Raw genomic sequence first — 15,871 nt, 5'->3', positions numbered from 1 at the left:
TAAAATAGAATAATAGTCACATAAAACTTGGTAACACTTTAGTATAGTGGCTAGTTCTCATTATTAACTAGTTGCTTATTAGCATGAATAGTATTAACATACTGAACCGACACCTCTACTGATTCTATTATATTCACAATTATTTGCATAGTGCTTTTCACGACAGGGGAGAGCAGGGGCGAAAGTACCATTTTTCAGAAAAACTTCTTTTTAAAAGATAATGTTGTATACAGAGATATATTTCTGCTGTGGCCAGTAACTCAAACGTGTGGTCTAACAATACCAGGTGGTATTTTGTAGAAATGTAGAAAGACTTCAGTATAATTTCACTTTGAACATAAGTTGCACATTGTTACTTTCGACCCCATCGGTTGGGACGAAAGTAACACACAGGTGGGTCAAAAGTAACACAACAATATAAGCTAGATTTTTTTCTGTTAGTCTTATTTTTCTTAAGTATACCTGATTGTGACCGTGTTAATAAATTACTGCAAACATATTTTGTCCTTTATCTTTTCAAAAATTACATTTTCATATTTTAATTTTAAATTTAAGTTTAAAGAGGGGGGGGGGGGGGGGGGGGGGTGAAATGCTCGTTTTCACTCAATATCCTGTTAATCTTGAGTACCTATAGAGTAGTACTGCATCCTTCATAACTCCAAAAAGTCTTTATTTTTATTATATTCATAAGAGCTAAAGAATCACGAGCGCCAGTAGGATTTGCGTTGAGAGCATGTGGAAACTGTGACATTACAGTGAGGGAAAAACCATCATCCAAAACAAACCATGGCTTACAGTCAGATTCAGCCGTTTATTTATGATCAAGAATCAGATCCCGAGGCTGAAACTGAATGAGAGCAGCAGCAGCAACGACTCGCTCCGAGCGGGGCTCGAACCCGGGTCTCCGGCATGGGAGGGGACGCACTAACAAGGAGGCAGAGATATTTTAAGCAGTTTTACTCACCGCCTGCGGTTCCAGCACACTATCGTGACCCTTTTTTGTTGGGATTGCATCATCCTTAAGAAATAAACGATACGCAAATCCGTCGTCAAACTGGGCCTTGTTTGTAAAACAAGCATCTTCGAAATGCAGGGAACAAACAAAAACACTTGCACAACTCCGTTGATGCTCTGTAAAAATAAACTTCGTCCACTGGTCCCTTAATGCAGTTTTTTTTTTTTTTTGTGGTAATCTGTGCAGGGTTGTCTTGCCCTGGCAACCAAAAACACACTACTTTTGTGACTTTTCGTGACGCTCTCGCTCTGATCAGTGAAATGTCTGTGCTCAGCCTCGCTATACGGGAGCGTGCGTTCTTCCGGCAGAAGTGCCCTAGGACCCATATAAGGAAATTCCGCTCCATCTAACGTCACACAGAGCCATACTCGAAAAAAAAAAAAAAAACTTTCCGAAACTTGTGACAAACCGGAAGGAGTATTTTGGGAACAAAAATACTCCTTCAAACGTACAACTTAATTTTTGAAACTTTGTCCATGTTTAGCATGGGAATCCAACTCTTTAACAGTGTAAAAATCTCAGTATGCATGAAATAGCATTTCACCCCCCCTTTAAGTTTCATCAGATGTCTTAAAACCTGACTGTATTTTTTTATTGTAAATTTCAATGTATTTTTATATAATAATAAAACAATTCTACAGAATGCACAATATAAAAATTTAATCACATTAGCATAATAAAAAAAACTCTAAACATAATGTAACAGTAGGCCTATTTATGTTTCCATCCAGTTGTTTTTATGCATTAATTGAAAATATGCATTAAAACATCTGGAAACACTGCAAATTCACAGGTGGAGGTGTAAAGGCTAAGATATGGCTAAAACCTAAATATAAATGTGACGTAGCAGCCCAGAGAGAGATGTTCCTCTATGTCCAGAAATGTCCTCTCAAAAACATCTGGATAAAACCAGACCTCTGTCTGTCTTTTTGACCCTCACTCAGACATATTCTTTTGGTATAATATGACATTAACATTTTTAAGAAATGATGCAAGACAGATAAATTCACAATATAGCTTGCACTAACACAAAATAAATACTTTTTGTGACCGTCGCGGGACAAAAGTAACAATTGTTACTTTCGTTCCGACAGGAACTCCTGACATTTAAACTCGATTTAATTTTATATATAAAAAAATTGAAAATGCAAACTTTAGGATGTGTTAAAGCACTAAATAACCTGTAGATTGATCATTACTTTGACACATGAAACAAGAAAAACAACACGACTAATAAAAAAAAATTACCGCTTCAATAATTTACTTTTTGTACTCGAAAACAGTTTTACGGACATAACTTCGATGAGGAAACGATGAGGAAATCGCGTGATATTTCCCAGCTCCGTCAAGGATTGCAAGCTGAACATGCTGTCATAGCTGGGAATGCAAATGCAGAAAGAGGCTCGGAGAAAATCGCTTTGTTACTTTCGTCCCTTGTTACTTTCGCCTCGGTTCTCCCCTACAAATTGATAAAAAATGTATATAAAAAGAACATGGTAGTTTGGTGCTACTGATGTCTCTATTAAATACATGTTCCTCAATTTTAGCCATTCCACATTACAGTAAAGACTTTTTTAACATTTGAAATGGGCTTTTAAAATAGAACAACTTTTAATTTAAACTGTAAATTGTATATTATATAATGAATATAGATTTATCTTTATTTAAGCAACAGATGCAAACAACAATGTGTAATTGATCTTTTTCTTTAGTTTTTTTGATGTACATCAGTGACAGACTGCAGCAGGTCCTTAAAAAACAGTGCTGTCTTTTTAAAGCCTGATGCACTTACAGATGGCTCTCATCTGATTTTCTTCCAACTCTTTGCTGGCATACAAGACTTTTTAAAAACAGGCATTTTTGCATAATTTTATGTGCTTTTGTTTATAGAAGCGTGAAAGTGAACTCAATGCGGTACTGAAGTGGATTACTATGCTTGAGCATGTAACGGATGCCTGTGTTCACAGAAAACTGCTTCACAGACAGCACGCCGGTTGCATAAGTCGTATTTTGCATTCTTTCATGCTTGATAGTATGTTCATATAGTCTACTCTAACACTAGCCGAAGGATGCCAAAAAAAAAAAAAAAAAAAAAAAAAAAGGATGCTACCTTGAGTTAAATATTTGTAATTTGTTAAACTGCGGGATAAAATGTACAGTACACTGGTACTGACTTAAGTTATATTTTTTGTTCTGTCTTCATATAATGCGGGATAAAATGTACAGTTCACTGGTACTGAATTAAGTTATATTTTTTGTTCTGTGTTCATATAATCAATGCTAGCCAAAGTAAGGCAGAAAAAAGAGATTTATTGAATTAAATACTTGTAATGTGTTAAACTGGGGGAAAAACAATGTATATATGAGTGAAGATTGAGCATGTTACTGAGTCAGTGCATTGCAAACCTCTGGTATGTGCTTGCCCTCTCTTGCGTCCAGTTGAGGAGCTGTGTGTAACATTCTGGAAGTGTGTTATTTCCATAGTGGTGTTGGTCCGGAAACTCTCCTTAAATCTCTGCATCAGGGCCTCTACGTTCTCCTGTTCAGGGTCCAGCACTGAAACAAACACACACACACACACACACACACACAAACCCATGAGACACCGGAAGACACACACCTATGCTGAAAGGCGTTAGAGGGCAGTGCATGATTTACTACATGAACAAAAATGCTGAAGTCATGCTTATCTATTCCTGTGTAAAAAAGATAAATGAGTATAAAGGCTGTGAGATGATTTACTCGGTAAATGCTTTGTCCTTTAAAGAGAAATGAGGGCAAATGAGTTATGCATCTCTAGAACTTAATTTATCCTGTCTTTAAAACATTCTTCTTTCCTGTACACTGTCGTTTTGCTCCACATCACCTCTTTGAACTTATCATTAACACACAAGCTTTGATATGTGCATTTTGGAAAGTAGGATAAAGAATGTGGAAAAAGTGTAGGCCATGGGGGAAGAGAATTGCCTCTTCAGCAGTCTGCTCAAGTAAAATACCTTTTGTTTTCAGAAATGGAAAGGACATGACGTGAGGCCAACTATGTGTCCCATACTTGGAATTTGTGCTTTGCATTTAATCTATCCAAGTGCACACACACAGCAGTGAGTAGTGAACAAACACACACACACACACACACACATACACAAAGCAGTGGACAGTCAGTAGCATTTACATGGACACTTTTTGCTTCCATCGGAATGAATTAATTCTGATTAACAAATCCGAAAGTTGATGTCTCGGCGTTGATGTGCGCATTTACATGTCACAAGCTTCTATTCGGATTTACTCTTTTGACATGTGCTCACTGCATTAATTTACAGAGTTTCCCGCTCCTGTTTTAAAAAGCACTGATTATATTTATCTACTTTGTGTCCTAATTGGGCGACAATCAGCACATGAACTGTTGTGCTGCTTAACTTTACTCTAGCAAAGAAAAGTAAAGTGCCTCTTCCAACACTCAAAACTAGTCGTCTGTTGATGAGAGTCTTAAACGAGGACTGGTGGGACGTGGTCGTGTTCCACTTCACATACACAGAGTGAAAGGGGAGATTTATTATGACAGGACACTTATTTATGACACTTTATTCACCAGGAAGAACACCTCGTTCCGCGCGTCATGCGTAATTACGCTATTTTTACGTCACTGCACATGCGCAGTACTTTCCGGTTTCAGTTTTCAATCCAATCAAGTGTTTGCATGTCCTTTCGCTCAGATTACAAAACGGATAAACCACCCCTTACAATCCGATCGAAATGTTAGTTGGATTGAGCCAATTCAATCCGATTGACGTGTTTACATGTGACATTTTTATTCTGATTGTGCTTCTAGTCCTATTACGATCGGATTAGAAGGGTCCATGTAAACACAGCTACTGTTGTGGTGCCTGGGGAGCAGTTGGGGGTTCGGTGCCTTGCTCAATGGTCTCACCTTAGTTTTGGTATTAAAGGTGGAAAGAGAACTGGTTGTTCACTCCCCCATGACAATTCATGCCGAATCTGAGACTCAAACGCTACCTTCAGGTTACAAGTCTGACTCTCTATCCATTAGGCCACTCAACATGAGCTTAAAAATCATGGCATGCCACAATGGTCTCAATATATACTCCAATATATATACTACTGTAGAGTCAAAGCTCTGCAGAAGCAAACTTAAAAGGTATGAGTTACTACCTTTTGCCGGTTGTGTGTTGACAACCTTGATGGTGCTTGTTGAACATGTAAACCAAAATGTACCTTAATGTAATTTCTACTCAAACTTGCAATGTTTGGATTATATGTTTGAATCGCTAATTCATTCTACTCATTCTACTGAGAGCTTAAAAGCACGTGCAGTGGATGCTGGAAGTATGGCAATGATACACAGTGTCTCATTCCCTCTGGGAAACTATGGTAACACACGTAACCTAGAGACATTCCCCTTCAGGAACTTGAGCTGCGTCTAATGCTTTGGGAACTAGTATGCTCACGCTGCCAGACTTGCAAGGAGTTCTCAATAACCCTCTGTAGTGAGAGGAGACCTGACGACACTCACATAAATGATCGAGCTCTCAGCGGATTGAAGGCCTCAGCAGTTTTGGGCAGTAATACGTTACTTAGTAAGCATTAATGTAATTTGATTACTTTTTAATAACGGAGTAATCTAACACGTTATAATTTTCAAAATAGTAATTAGAGTATAGTTATATGCCAACGATACTGCCGTGTTATATTGCTGACCGAATGCAGTGTTTTATCGTCTAGAGATTGTAAAAAGGATGTAGCACACGCACTGTTGAGTCAAGCGCCAGTGGATTATATTTACATTTACATTTAATCATTTAGCAGATGCTTTTATCGAAAGCGACTTACAAATGAGAACAATAGAAGTCAGGTCAACAAGAGAACAACAACAGTATACAAGTGCCATGACAAGTCTCAGTTAGTCTAGTATAGAATGCCTAGCCAGTTTTTTTTTTTTTTTTTTTTTTAATGAAAAGACAAAAAAAGGATAAGTGCTAGTATAAGTTGGTTGAAAGTGCTGTCGAAAAAGATGAGTCTTTAGATGTTTCTTGAAAATGAGTAAAGACTCAGCTGTACGAATTGAGATTGGGAGGTCATTTCACCAGCTGGGCACAATCCAGGAAAAGGTCCGTGAGAGTGATTTTGAATTTCTTTGGGATGGCACCAAAAGGTGTCGTCCACTTGCAGAGTGCAAACTTCTGGTGGGCACATAAGATTTAACCAGTGCGTTTAGGTATGTTGGTGCCATGCCAGTGGTCGTCTTGTAGGCAAGCATTAGTACCTTGAATTTGATGCGAGCGGCTACTGGTAGCCAGTTTTACCTATTGAGGAGAGGAGTAATGTGAGCTTATTTTGCCTCATTGAAGACAACCCTTGCTGCTGCATTTTGGATCAATTGCAGAGGCTTGAAAGTACATGCAGGAAGGCCCGCCAGGAGAGCATTAAAATAGGACAGTCTGGAGAGAACAAGAGCTTGGACAATAAGTTGGGTGGTTTGCTCTTACAGGAAGGGTCTAATCTTCCTAATGTTGTATAAGGCAAGCCTGCAGGACCGGGTCGTTGTAGCAATGTGGTCTGTGAAGCTTAACTGATTATCCAACACAACTCCTAGGTTTCTGGCTGTCCTCGAAGGAGTAATGGTTGACGGACCCAGCTGTATAGAGAAGTTGTGATGAAGCAATGGGTTAACTGGAATCACCTGGAGTTCTATCTTCGTAAGGTTAAGCTGAAGGTGATGGTCATTCATCCAGCTAGAAATGTCACTCTGACAGGCTGAAATGCGAGCAGCTACCGTCGGGTCATCTGGTTGGAATGAGAAGTAGAGTTGGGTGTCATCAGCATAGCAGTGATAAGAAAAGCCATGCTTCTGAATGACAGATCCTAATGATATCATGTAGATGGAGAAGAGAAGTGGAGTCCAAGTACTGAGCCTTGAGGAACCCCAGTAGCAAGGTTTTGTGACTTTGAAACATCACCCCTCCAAGACACACTGAAGGATCTGTAAGAGAGGTAGGACTTAACCCACAGGAGTGCGGTTCCAGAGATGCCCATCTTTCTTAGGGTGGAAAGGAGAATCTGGTGATTAACGGTGTCAAAAGCAGCAGACAGGTCCAGTAAGATGAGTACTGAGGATTTTGAAGCTGCTCTTGCTAGTCGCAGGACTTCAGTAACCGAGAGCAGAGCAGTCTCAGTTGAGTGGCCACATTTGAATCCAGATCGGTTGCTGTCCAGGAGGTTGTTCTGTACAAGGAACATAGAAAGCTGGTTGAACACAGCTCACTCAAGTGTCTTTGCAATGAATGGAAGAAGGGATACCGGTCTGTAGTTTTCAAGAAGCACTGGATTTAGAGATGGTTTCTTGAGCAGTGGGCTTACCTGAGCCTGCTTGAATGCTGAGGGAAATGTTCCAGAGTGAAGAGAGAAGTTGATAATGTGAGTAAGCGAAGGTATGACTGAAGAAGAGATCGCTTGAAGTAGGTGAGTGGGGATCGGATCAAGTGGACAAGTAGTAGGATGATTGGACAGGAGAAGTTTGGAAACGTCCATCTCTGAAAGTGGGGAGAAGGAGGAGAAAGAGTGTTCGTCGGTCATTGTGAAGTTTTCCTCAGTCTGCTGTGTGGAGAATTGGTCACTGATGGTTCTTGTCTTATTTGTGAAGAAAACTGCAAAGTCGTCCGCTGTAAGAGTCAATGGAGGTGGTGGTGGCGGCGGATTAAGAAGAGAAGAGAAAGTCTTGAAGAGTGTCCGAGCGTCACAACAGCTGTTAATTTTGTTGTGGCAGTAGGATGTTTTAGCTGTGAAGACATTTGCAGAGAAGGAAGAGAGGAGAGGCTGATACACACAATAAGAGCGCAGATTCGGTGCCTCTTAAATGCCTGAGCGATCGATTGAAATATTTGTCCTGCTTCTCTGAAATGTACACAAGAAGCATGAGTGTTGCTAGGCTTTTTTTAGCGGGGCTATAGCATTTAGCTCCATAAACTGTACACAAATTTGCGATCGCCTCAGAGTCACTCCACTTAAATTTCATATGAAAACAATGGCAGACCTGTCTCCTCCCCGTCTTTCAGCACGCTCTTCAATCTGCATACCGTGGCGGAGCAGCGTGAGTGGAATCGAACAGAAACACAAGGTGTGTGTTTATTGACAGATTGTTATAATATCTGTATATGTGCAGTTCTTTGTCATAAATACAATTTACAAAAGGTTACGAGGGAGCAATCGGTTTCCCATCTACTGTAAAGTTTTCACTCCGTTCATCACTCATCACACCACAGCTGTTTCCTCCAGTGAAAATCTAGCCCTTAACACATATGAACGCATACTTAAATTATACTTATTTAAATATACTTAATCTATACATATTTTATACGTACACTACTGTGCAAAAGTCTTATGCACATTAGTATTTTCATCCCAAAGAATGGTGGTCGGCCAGTTATTTATATCTTGTGCTGTAGTGTGTCAGTAGAAAATATCAGTTTACATTTCCATTGAATCTTAAAAGCATGTTTTGGGGGGTGGGAATACTATATGCCTAGGACTTTTGCACAGTACTGTTCTTTAAAAATGACATTGTTGCTATTTTATAAATACAGTAGAAACATCATGTGTGGTTTTGTATTAAACAATGACCCAGATCATGAAATACATTTATTAGTCTTAGAGTAAGGGATGCACAACTTCACAAAAAATAAAAATAAATAAATAAATCTTTAATGTAAGCCATGTTTTTTGGTGGCTCTTTTTTAAGTGTTTAGGCACTGGTACCATTTTAAAATTACCAAAATTGCACCAAAATTGCACTTTTAAAAGGAGTAATCAGTAATCAGTAAATTGATTACATTTTCAGAGTAACCCAACACTGGGCCTCAGCATGACAACTCTCCAATAAGAAGAGGCCTGACTACACTCCACATTCTGGACATCCTGTAAGGAGGCTCACATAGAGACCACCACTCACAGGTACTATCCTAGTGGAGCTCTGGCTAGTGGAGACTTCAAAAACTCTTTGTAGTGAGAGGAGATATAACAACTCACTAACAAACCTCTGCTGTGTTGTCAGTGCACCAAGGCCTCTTAGGTCCGGAAGGAAGGGTTTCAATGCTAGAAACACAACCAGCATCTCCAGGCAGTAGATGTGCCAAGTGAGATTGTGGCCACTCTACAGACCGCAGGCTGGGTGGACACTCATGACCACAACCAACCGGTGAGGAAAGCATCCGTCATTAGCATACGTGATGACAATGTGTCCCTTAAATTGGACCTTGAGACAAAACCCCCTCTGTCTTGAGCCACCATTGTAGGGGTGGCATGAACAGCAGGCCAAAATGTATTCAGTTGGATGCAGTTGCCATCAGACCCTGCAGTTTCTGAAACTGCCTGAGAGTGAGTGAACAGCCTTTTCTCACTCTTGCAATTGCTATGAGGATCGACTCGATCCGAGCAGGAGACAAACTTACCTGCATCGTGGTCGATCCCACACCACACCCAGATAAGTAGTTCTCTGTAATGGGGAAAGCACACTTTTCTATGGTGTTTAATCTTAATCCTAGCTCTTTTATATGGGCGAGAATGACATCTCGATGCCAAACCACTGTCTACTCCGACTGAGCCAATACTAATCAATCATCTAATAATTCAGTGTGCAGATGTCCCGGAGTCGCAGTGGAGCCAGAGAAGCATCCACATTCTTGGGGAAAGTGTGGGGTGCAATAAATGGCCGCAAATTGAGGAACTGACTGTGCCAGCTCTGCTCTCAAACAGACAGCAAATAAACTGTGTGTATTGCCACCCATAATGTTGCTCTGGCAAGGAGGAACACACAGTCTAAAATACTGTCTGCTTTCGCCCTTATATGCTTGTCTTTCGCTGTTGACATGGCTTATGCTTTTACAAGGACAGATAACATTAAATAAAAATGACACACACAGAACACTTCGCTGAATGACAGAAGCTGCCACTGTATCCACTGCACATGGTTTTTAGCTCCCTGGTCTCTACATTACCCTGCTCGTGACGTCCTGTCCCATCCATTGGACTAAATACACATGTGCGTAGTCACGCTGAAGGTGTTCACAAAGCATTCCACGCAGTTCGAGTTCCTGATGGGGGAAATTACATTTCTGCACAGATGGAGAGCATGTGTTGGAGTTCAAGCGGATCACTGCATGATTTTAGTAAATGTCTTTGGCCCCCTATTTGGAAATCAACAGTACTTCTAAACAGGGGGCCAAAGCAAAAACGGACAGGCGGTGTGATGCCCACAATGCTTCAATGTTTGTATTGTATTTCCAACTGGCAGCAAATCAGAGTGCCTCAGGGGACGCCGCTGACCCATCTCAACATGTTCTGGCCCATTTGCACCACAGCAGAGGCATAATATATAAAAATAAACTTCCCCTTTTATTGTCTGCTCCAGGAGTGGGAGGAGGTGAAACAGAGAGATGGAGTGGGATGAGATGTCTCAAAAAGTCACAAACAATTTATCTCCCAGCTTCATTACAAAGATACATCGCTACTCCCTACACCCGGTGCTGCATCACAACTTCAATTAACTTGAGATATGTAGAGGGCTGCTCTCTCCCCTGAGGCATAATGGCTCTGGACAGGCGTGATTTCCTTGCAGTATCGTGTATTTATGTTGAAGGCCCCCTGATGGAGAAGTTTGAAGATGGATGAGGCCCAGGTCCCTGTAGTGAGCAATTTTTTTTTTTCACTAGTGTGTCATTCTGTCTAATTAGCAGCTGTTTGTTTAATGTAAGTGTCACACTTATGTGTGGATACTGTTCATAAGATCGGTGTGGAAAAACCTGCTGTGAAAGCCATCTCTTCGCTGCACTACAGAATAAGTTGCCTGCTGTTTTATTTTGCATGAGTTTGGAGCCAGCCAGCAAACACTTTAAAAAATAAAAGGTTCTCCATAGATGAAGTCACATTTATTGCTTTTCAACAACTTTTCATAGGAAAAATCTATTCATTACAATAGGAATCCACACGACCATGAATTACCCATGGGCAAAGAATTTCCCCACAATAATGTGTCACAGGATCAGGTTGGTCATGCAAAATCTCCACATTGACCAACAGAAAGCTGTTTGGTTTAAAAGTGGATTCAGCTCCTTAATGCAAATATCCAATCAACTAATCACATGACAGAAACGTCAAGACGACCTGCTGAAGTTCAAACCCAGCATGAGTATGGAGAAGGTTGGTAATTTAAGTGTCTTTAACTGTGCCATGATTTTTGGTGCTAGGTGTGCTGGTCTAAGTTATTCAGAAACTGGCGATCTACTGGGATATTAATGTATGACCATCTCTAGAGTTTAGATAATGAAAAAGTCCATTGAGCAGCAATTCTTTGTGAAAATGCCTGGTTGATGCCAGAGGTCAGATGAGAATGGCCAGGGTGGTTTGAGCTGATGGAAAGGCAACACTAATTCAGATAACCACTTGTTACAACACATGTTCACAAACAAGCATGAATGCACCATGAACCTTGAAGCAGATGTGCTCCAGCAGCAGAAGATGATACCGGGTGAAGAACAGACTAAATCTGGATTATAGAAGATTGGGAAAATGTTGTCTGGTCTGATGAGACTCGATTTCTGATGCAACATTCAGACATTTTATATCCAACTTTACTTGCATGCATACAATATATTAAAGTAAAGACATATGGTGATATTGTACAGTATATACTATGTAACATTTCTTAACCACTCAATTATATTACGATATAAGTATTAACACCATGGCTGTTTAGGAAAATCTCAAAAAGCTATGGAGCATCTTGATGTTCAAGGGAGAAATGGTGTGGGATGAGTTACGTATAGCAGTTGGATGGTTGCCATGGCATCAAGTATGCTGATAAAGAAACGTGGCTAAATGATGGTCAGCATGCCTGCTAATGAAGTGATGCTAAACCAAAATCAATGAAACTCTTAACAGCCTTGAACAGCGTTTAGAAAAGCATCTAACAGCGGTTTTGCTGAGAACAGCATGTGTTCTTTTATTTGTACAGCACAGTGGTAGACTTTGAGTCAAATCATAATTCTCCAGAGTGGACCCACAACAGAGACAACTGAAGACAAAATGACTTAACTCAATTTGAACATGTTCTGTGTCGATACTGCTGAACTCTAATTTGACTAATCTATCAATGAGGCCTAACAATATTGTAAAAATGCAAATTTCTCTAAATTATTTTTAGAATATATCTTGGGAGATTTCAGCCATGAATCATAAATGCACTACAATTAAGAACAAAAGTAATTTTCTCCATAGAGAAATATATTTTTAAACAAAAATCTTTGGATGGATACCTGTCATGTGATGTGCTCTGATATTATAATAAATTATGCTTCTGTAGTAATAGAATGCTTTTGATTTTAAGAGATCCATAGAAATGTAAATTACGGTAAAATAGCACATCAGTGACTGCCCATTCCCATTTAGTATTGCAAATGACGAGCTGTGCATCAGAACTAATGTCTGTACAACTGCCTTGAAATATTTCTCAAATCAATTCAAAATATGCCATGCCATTTCCAGTGCATCATGAGATGAAAAGTTAATGCATGCACTTTTTATATTATTATTATTATTATTATTATTATTATTATTATTGTTGTTATTATTATTATTATTATTATTATTATTATTCCCTTGATGTAATAATAATAATAATAAAAGAAGAAGAAGAACTGAGTGCCGTGCATTATTCTCCAAATTTAGCACAATCTGAACCCTAAACACATATTGGTAAAAATGTCCGCTGTTGAGGCATTGTGAGTTCATGTTTAACAGCAGAAGTCGACAAGTGCCCTTGTTGTTTGTGAACAGAAGCCATTAAGTGAGCACACTGTGTTCGATAATGCTGCTATACTTTGAAAAGACGTGCTAGCTAAGAGGAGTTTCATAAAAGTTGACTAAAATTGATAGAGGATGGATAATTTTGACAATCAGGATGAACCTGTGATATCTTCTTAAGGGCATAAAAGGAAAATAAAAGCTGTAACTTTTTAACAGAACCTTGCAAAAGCAGCACATTACAGTGATGAGGGAAAAGCTGCTTCATGTATTTATGTGTAATCACAACAACAACGTTCGTAAGGCATCTACATTGTCAGCTGAAGGGTTTACCAATATTTAACAAGTGTTTTTTTTTTTTTGTTTGTTTAAAAATTATATGCTTTGTTCAAAAAAAAAAAAAAAAAAAAAAAAAACACTGTTGGAGTTATCTTTTGCTATAAAACAAACAAACTTTATGTAGTAGTGAGGCTGAAATAATATGACTGGAGTGAGCTGGTTGGTTTGGCCTAAAATATATACTTACTGAAGAACTGTTTGAAACCCCATTGTGGAAATGAATAGGAAAAAATACTTTTACAACCAAGGCACTGCAAAACTGTGCACTCACTGTTGCTCTCTTAAGTATGAGCACTGGGAGTAAAGAGTCCTAAAGATGTAGTATCGCTCAGTATTCCCTATTGGGTCTTTGACTGTGCTCATGGCTAATCCAGCCGCAGCTAACCAAACAAATCAAGGCTGGCCAGGATCCACTTAAGACCCGACCTGCCGTGACTGAGAAGTACCTGCCGCAACATGGGAGGTTAACTACTCCATGCATATTTCATGTCAATGGCCTGTGTTTGTTCTGTCGACAGCCTGAGACTGTGAGTTGCGCTCCTCAGACGCCGGTCGTTCTTTACTGATGGTTTGATGTGTGTCCGACCTGCCCGTGCTGTGACAGTTTATTGATTGGGTGCTTATAAATGCAATCTGTTGCCTTTCAAGGGCCATCCCATCATTTGTGTTTAAATGGGATTTGGGGGTTTAGTTGGCCATTGTTTTAAATGTCCACTTGTGAAATCATTCACGACAGCTAAGATAGGACAATTTGTTCAGCCAACTCAATTCTTATTGACCACACTAAACACCAATAAATGGAACATGCTACTTTAGTTTGGGGAATGCAAACTAAACAATAACAACAATGATGTGCATCAGCAGTTTTGGTGGTGTTTTTCTCCTTCATTTCTTCTTAAAAAAATTAAAAAATAAACAAAAATTCAAAGTATTTTGAGAGAATTTCTTCCAATGGGAAGGGGCAGGCTAAAGAACTCTATTGGCATGGTTTGTTTTCACCATTAATTCTATTATTGACCTGCATTAACATGAAAGGACAGGTTCATCATACACAATCAGTCAACAACCTCATGTCTGTCTTTAAGGGTTGATCAGTTATTGTTAAAAATCAGTTTCCCTATGGAAGAAATTAAGTTTTTATTTCTGCATCCTGACTGTTGTGCTCTATAGCCATGTGAACAGAATCACATGACTCATTGGCAATTTTGTCCCAGTTTAGTGAGTAAGATGAATACATTTCACACTTTTTACTGACTTATCTTTTTACTTTCTGTTTTAGCCTGAACTGGGTCATCCAGAACCTCTTGATGGTCTGAACTCCTCTAGGCTATTGATCGCACATCACGTCAGCACCAAACCAGACAAACAACACCGCTACTGTCTGTGTGAGTCAATCTAATGTAGTGTTTCAAGTGACTAGTAAAATAACACATTATTCAAAAATTGCTTTTTCAAATATGTAATGCAATTTACATTTTTCCTATTTATTCAGTGACTCACTGAGGCTTATTAATTTCACTTTTGGTGTGAAAGGGCCCCTACAATTGCCAAAACTTTTTCTTAACATTCGGCCTTTATAAAAAAAAATATATATATATATATATATATATATATATATATATATATATATATATATATATATATATATATATATAAAATAAGCAAGCCCAACCCAAGTGAAAAAAACTAACAAAAAATAAACACAAAAAATGTTACACAAAAGTAACGTAATGCATTATTATTTTTTAAATAACTACGTAATGCAATTTGTTACATGTTCACAGAGCCCAACAATATTGAATTGCATTACTTTTAAAAGTAACTTTCCTAGCAGTATTACTAACTATAAGAACAGCAACCTGTCAAATAAGAGTCATTATTTTTTATAGCATTTGTACGACTGACTATAAGTAACTTTGTAAGTATGTCAACTCATGCTGCTAAAGTTAACCATCAACTAATACTCTAACGAGTAAACAAAGATACTTAGAGTTAGTAAAATGTCTAAAGTGAACTATTAAAATATAAAATATATCTGATCATCTTCCATAACACGGTCACTATTTAACATCTCATACCGTCTGTAAACACTTGCATTATCAATTTCACTCTCGTCGTGCTCTTGACATGTCCTCATCACATGTAATAGAAGTAGTGTTCTGTATAACTGTCCATCAATCAAAAGAGCCATACTGCTGATGAAGATGTTGAGTAAGACCATCACATTTAGTGAATGTAAAGAAAATTTGCAAAGCCTTTGTAAAGATCCCAGAAGTTTTTAATGGCATGCCCGAGTGAATAAAATGTAGCATTTGTCTTTGTTCTTCATGTTTCACAACAGACTGTTTTAATAATTATCCTCAACATTTAAATAATAAAAATAAAAAAAATCTATATTTGTGTGTTTTTATCATCTTCAGTCATCTTTTATAATACAATGGGTAATAATACTACTTTTAAAACCTTATAATGGAAGTTAAGAACTGAAACAAGCAAAAGCAATTACCAAGCTGTTGTAGCCTTTGTGGTTGTGTTGTTTTATTTTCTTCTGCATCATTATCCAAGTCAGACTCAAATATGTGTTGTTACTACAGTGCTTTCCAGCTTGCATTTCAAAACCTATGCCATGCTGTAAAGGAGGGTGGGGCTACAATGTGAAGATAGCCAGTCACAACAATGGGCATTTACTTCAGTTTGTGCAAGAGA

General features: G+C 38.7%; 1 protein-coding gene across 1 annotated transcript in view; it reads right to left on the bottom strand.

The window, feature by feature from the left end:
* The window catches only part of LOC127957904 (astrotactin-2-like), a 489,389-nt gene that overhangs the window by 258,757 nt on the left and 214,761 nt on the right, over positions 1–15,871 (bottom strand). Inside the window, exon 4 of the mRNA XM_052556604.1 lies at positions 3,422–3,571. Coding sequence (XP_052412564.1) covers positions 3,422–3,571 — 150 coding nt within the window. The remainder of the gene's footprint in view (positions 1–3,421; positions 3,572–15,871) is intronic.

The sequence above is a fragment of the Carassius gibelio genome, chromosome B5 (genome assembly GCF_023724105.1).
Source record: "Carassius gibelio isolate Cgi1373 ecotype wild population from Czech Republic chromosome B5, carGib1.2-hapl.c, whole genome shotgun sequence".
NCBI classification, from domain to species: Eukaryota; Metazoa; Chordata; class Actinopteri; order Cypriniformes; family Cyprinidae; genus Carassius; species Carassius gibelio.
Note: the sequence above shows the minus strand (reverse complement) of the source record. Positions and strands in the feature narration are given on the sequence as shown.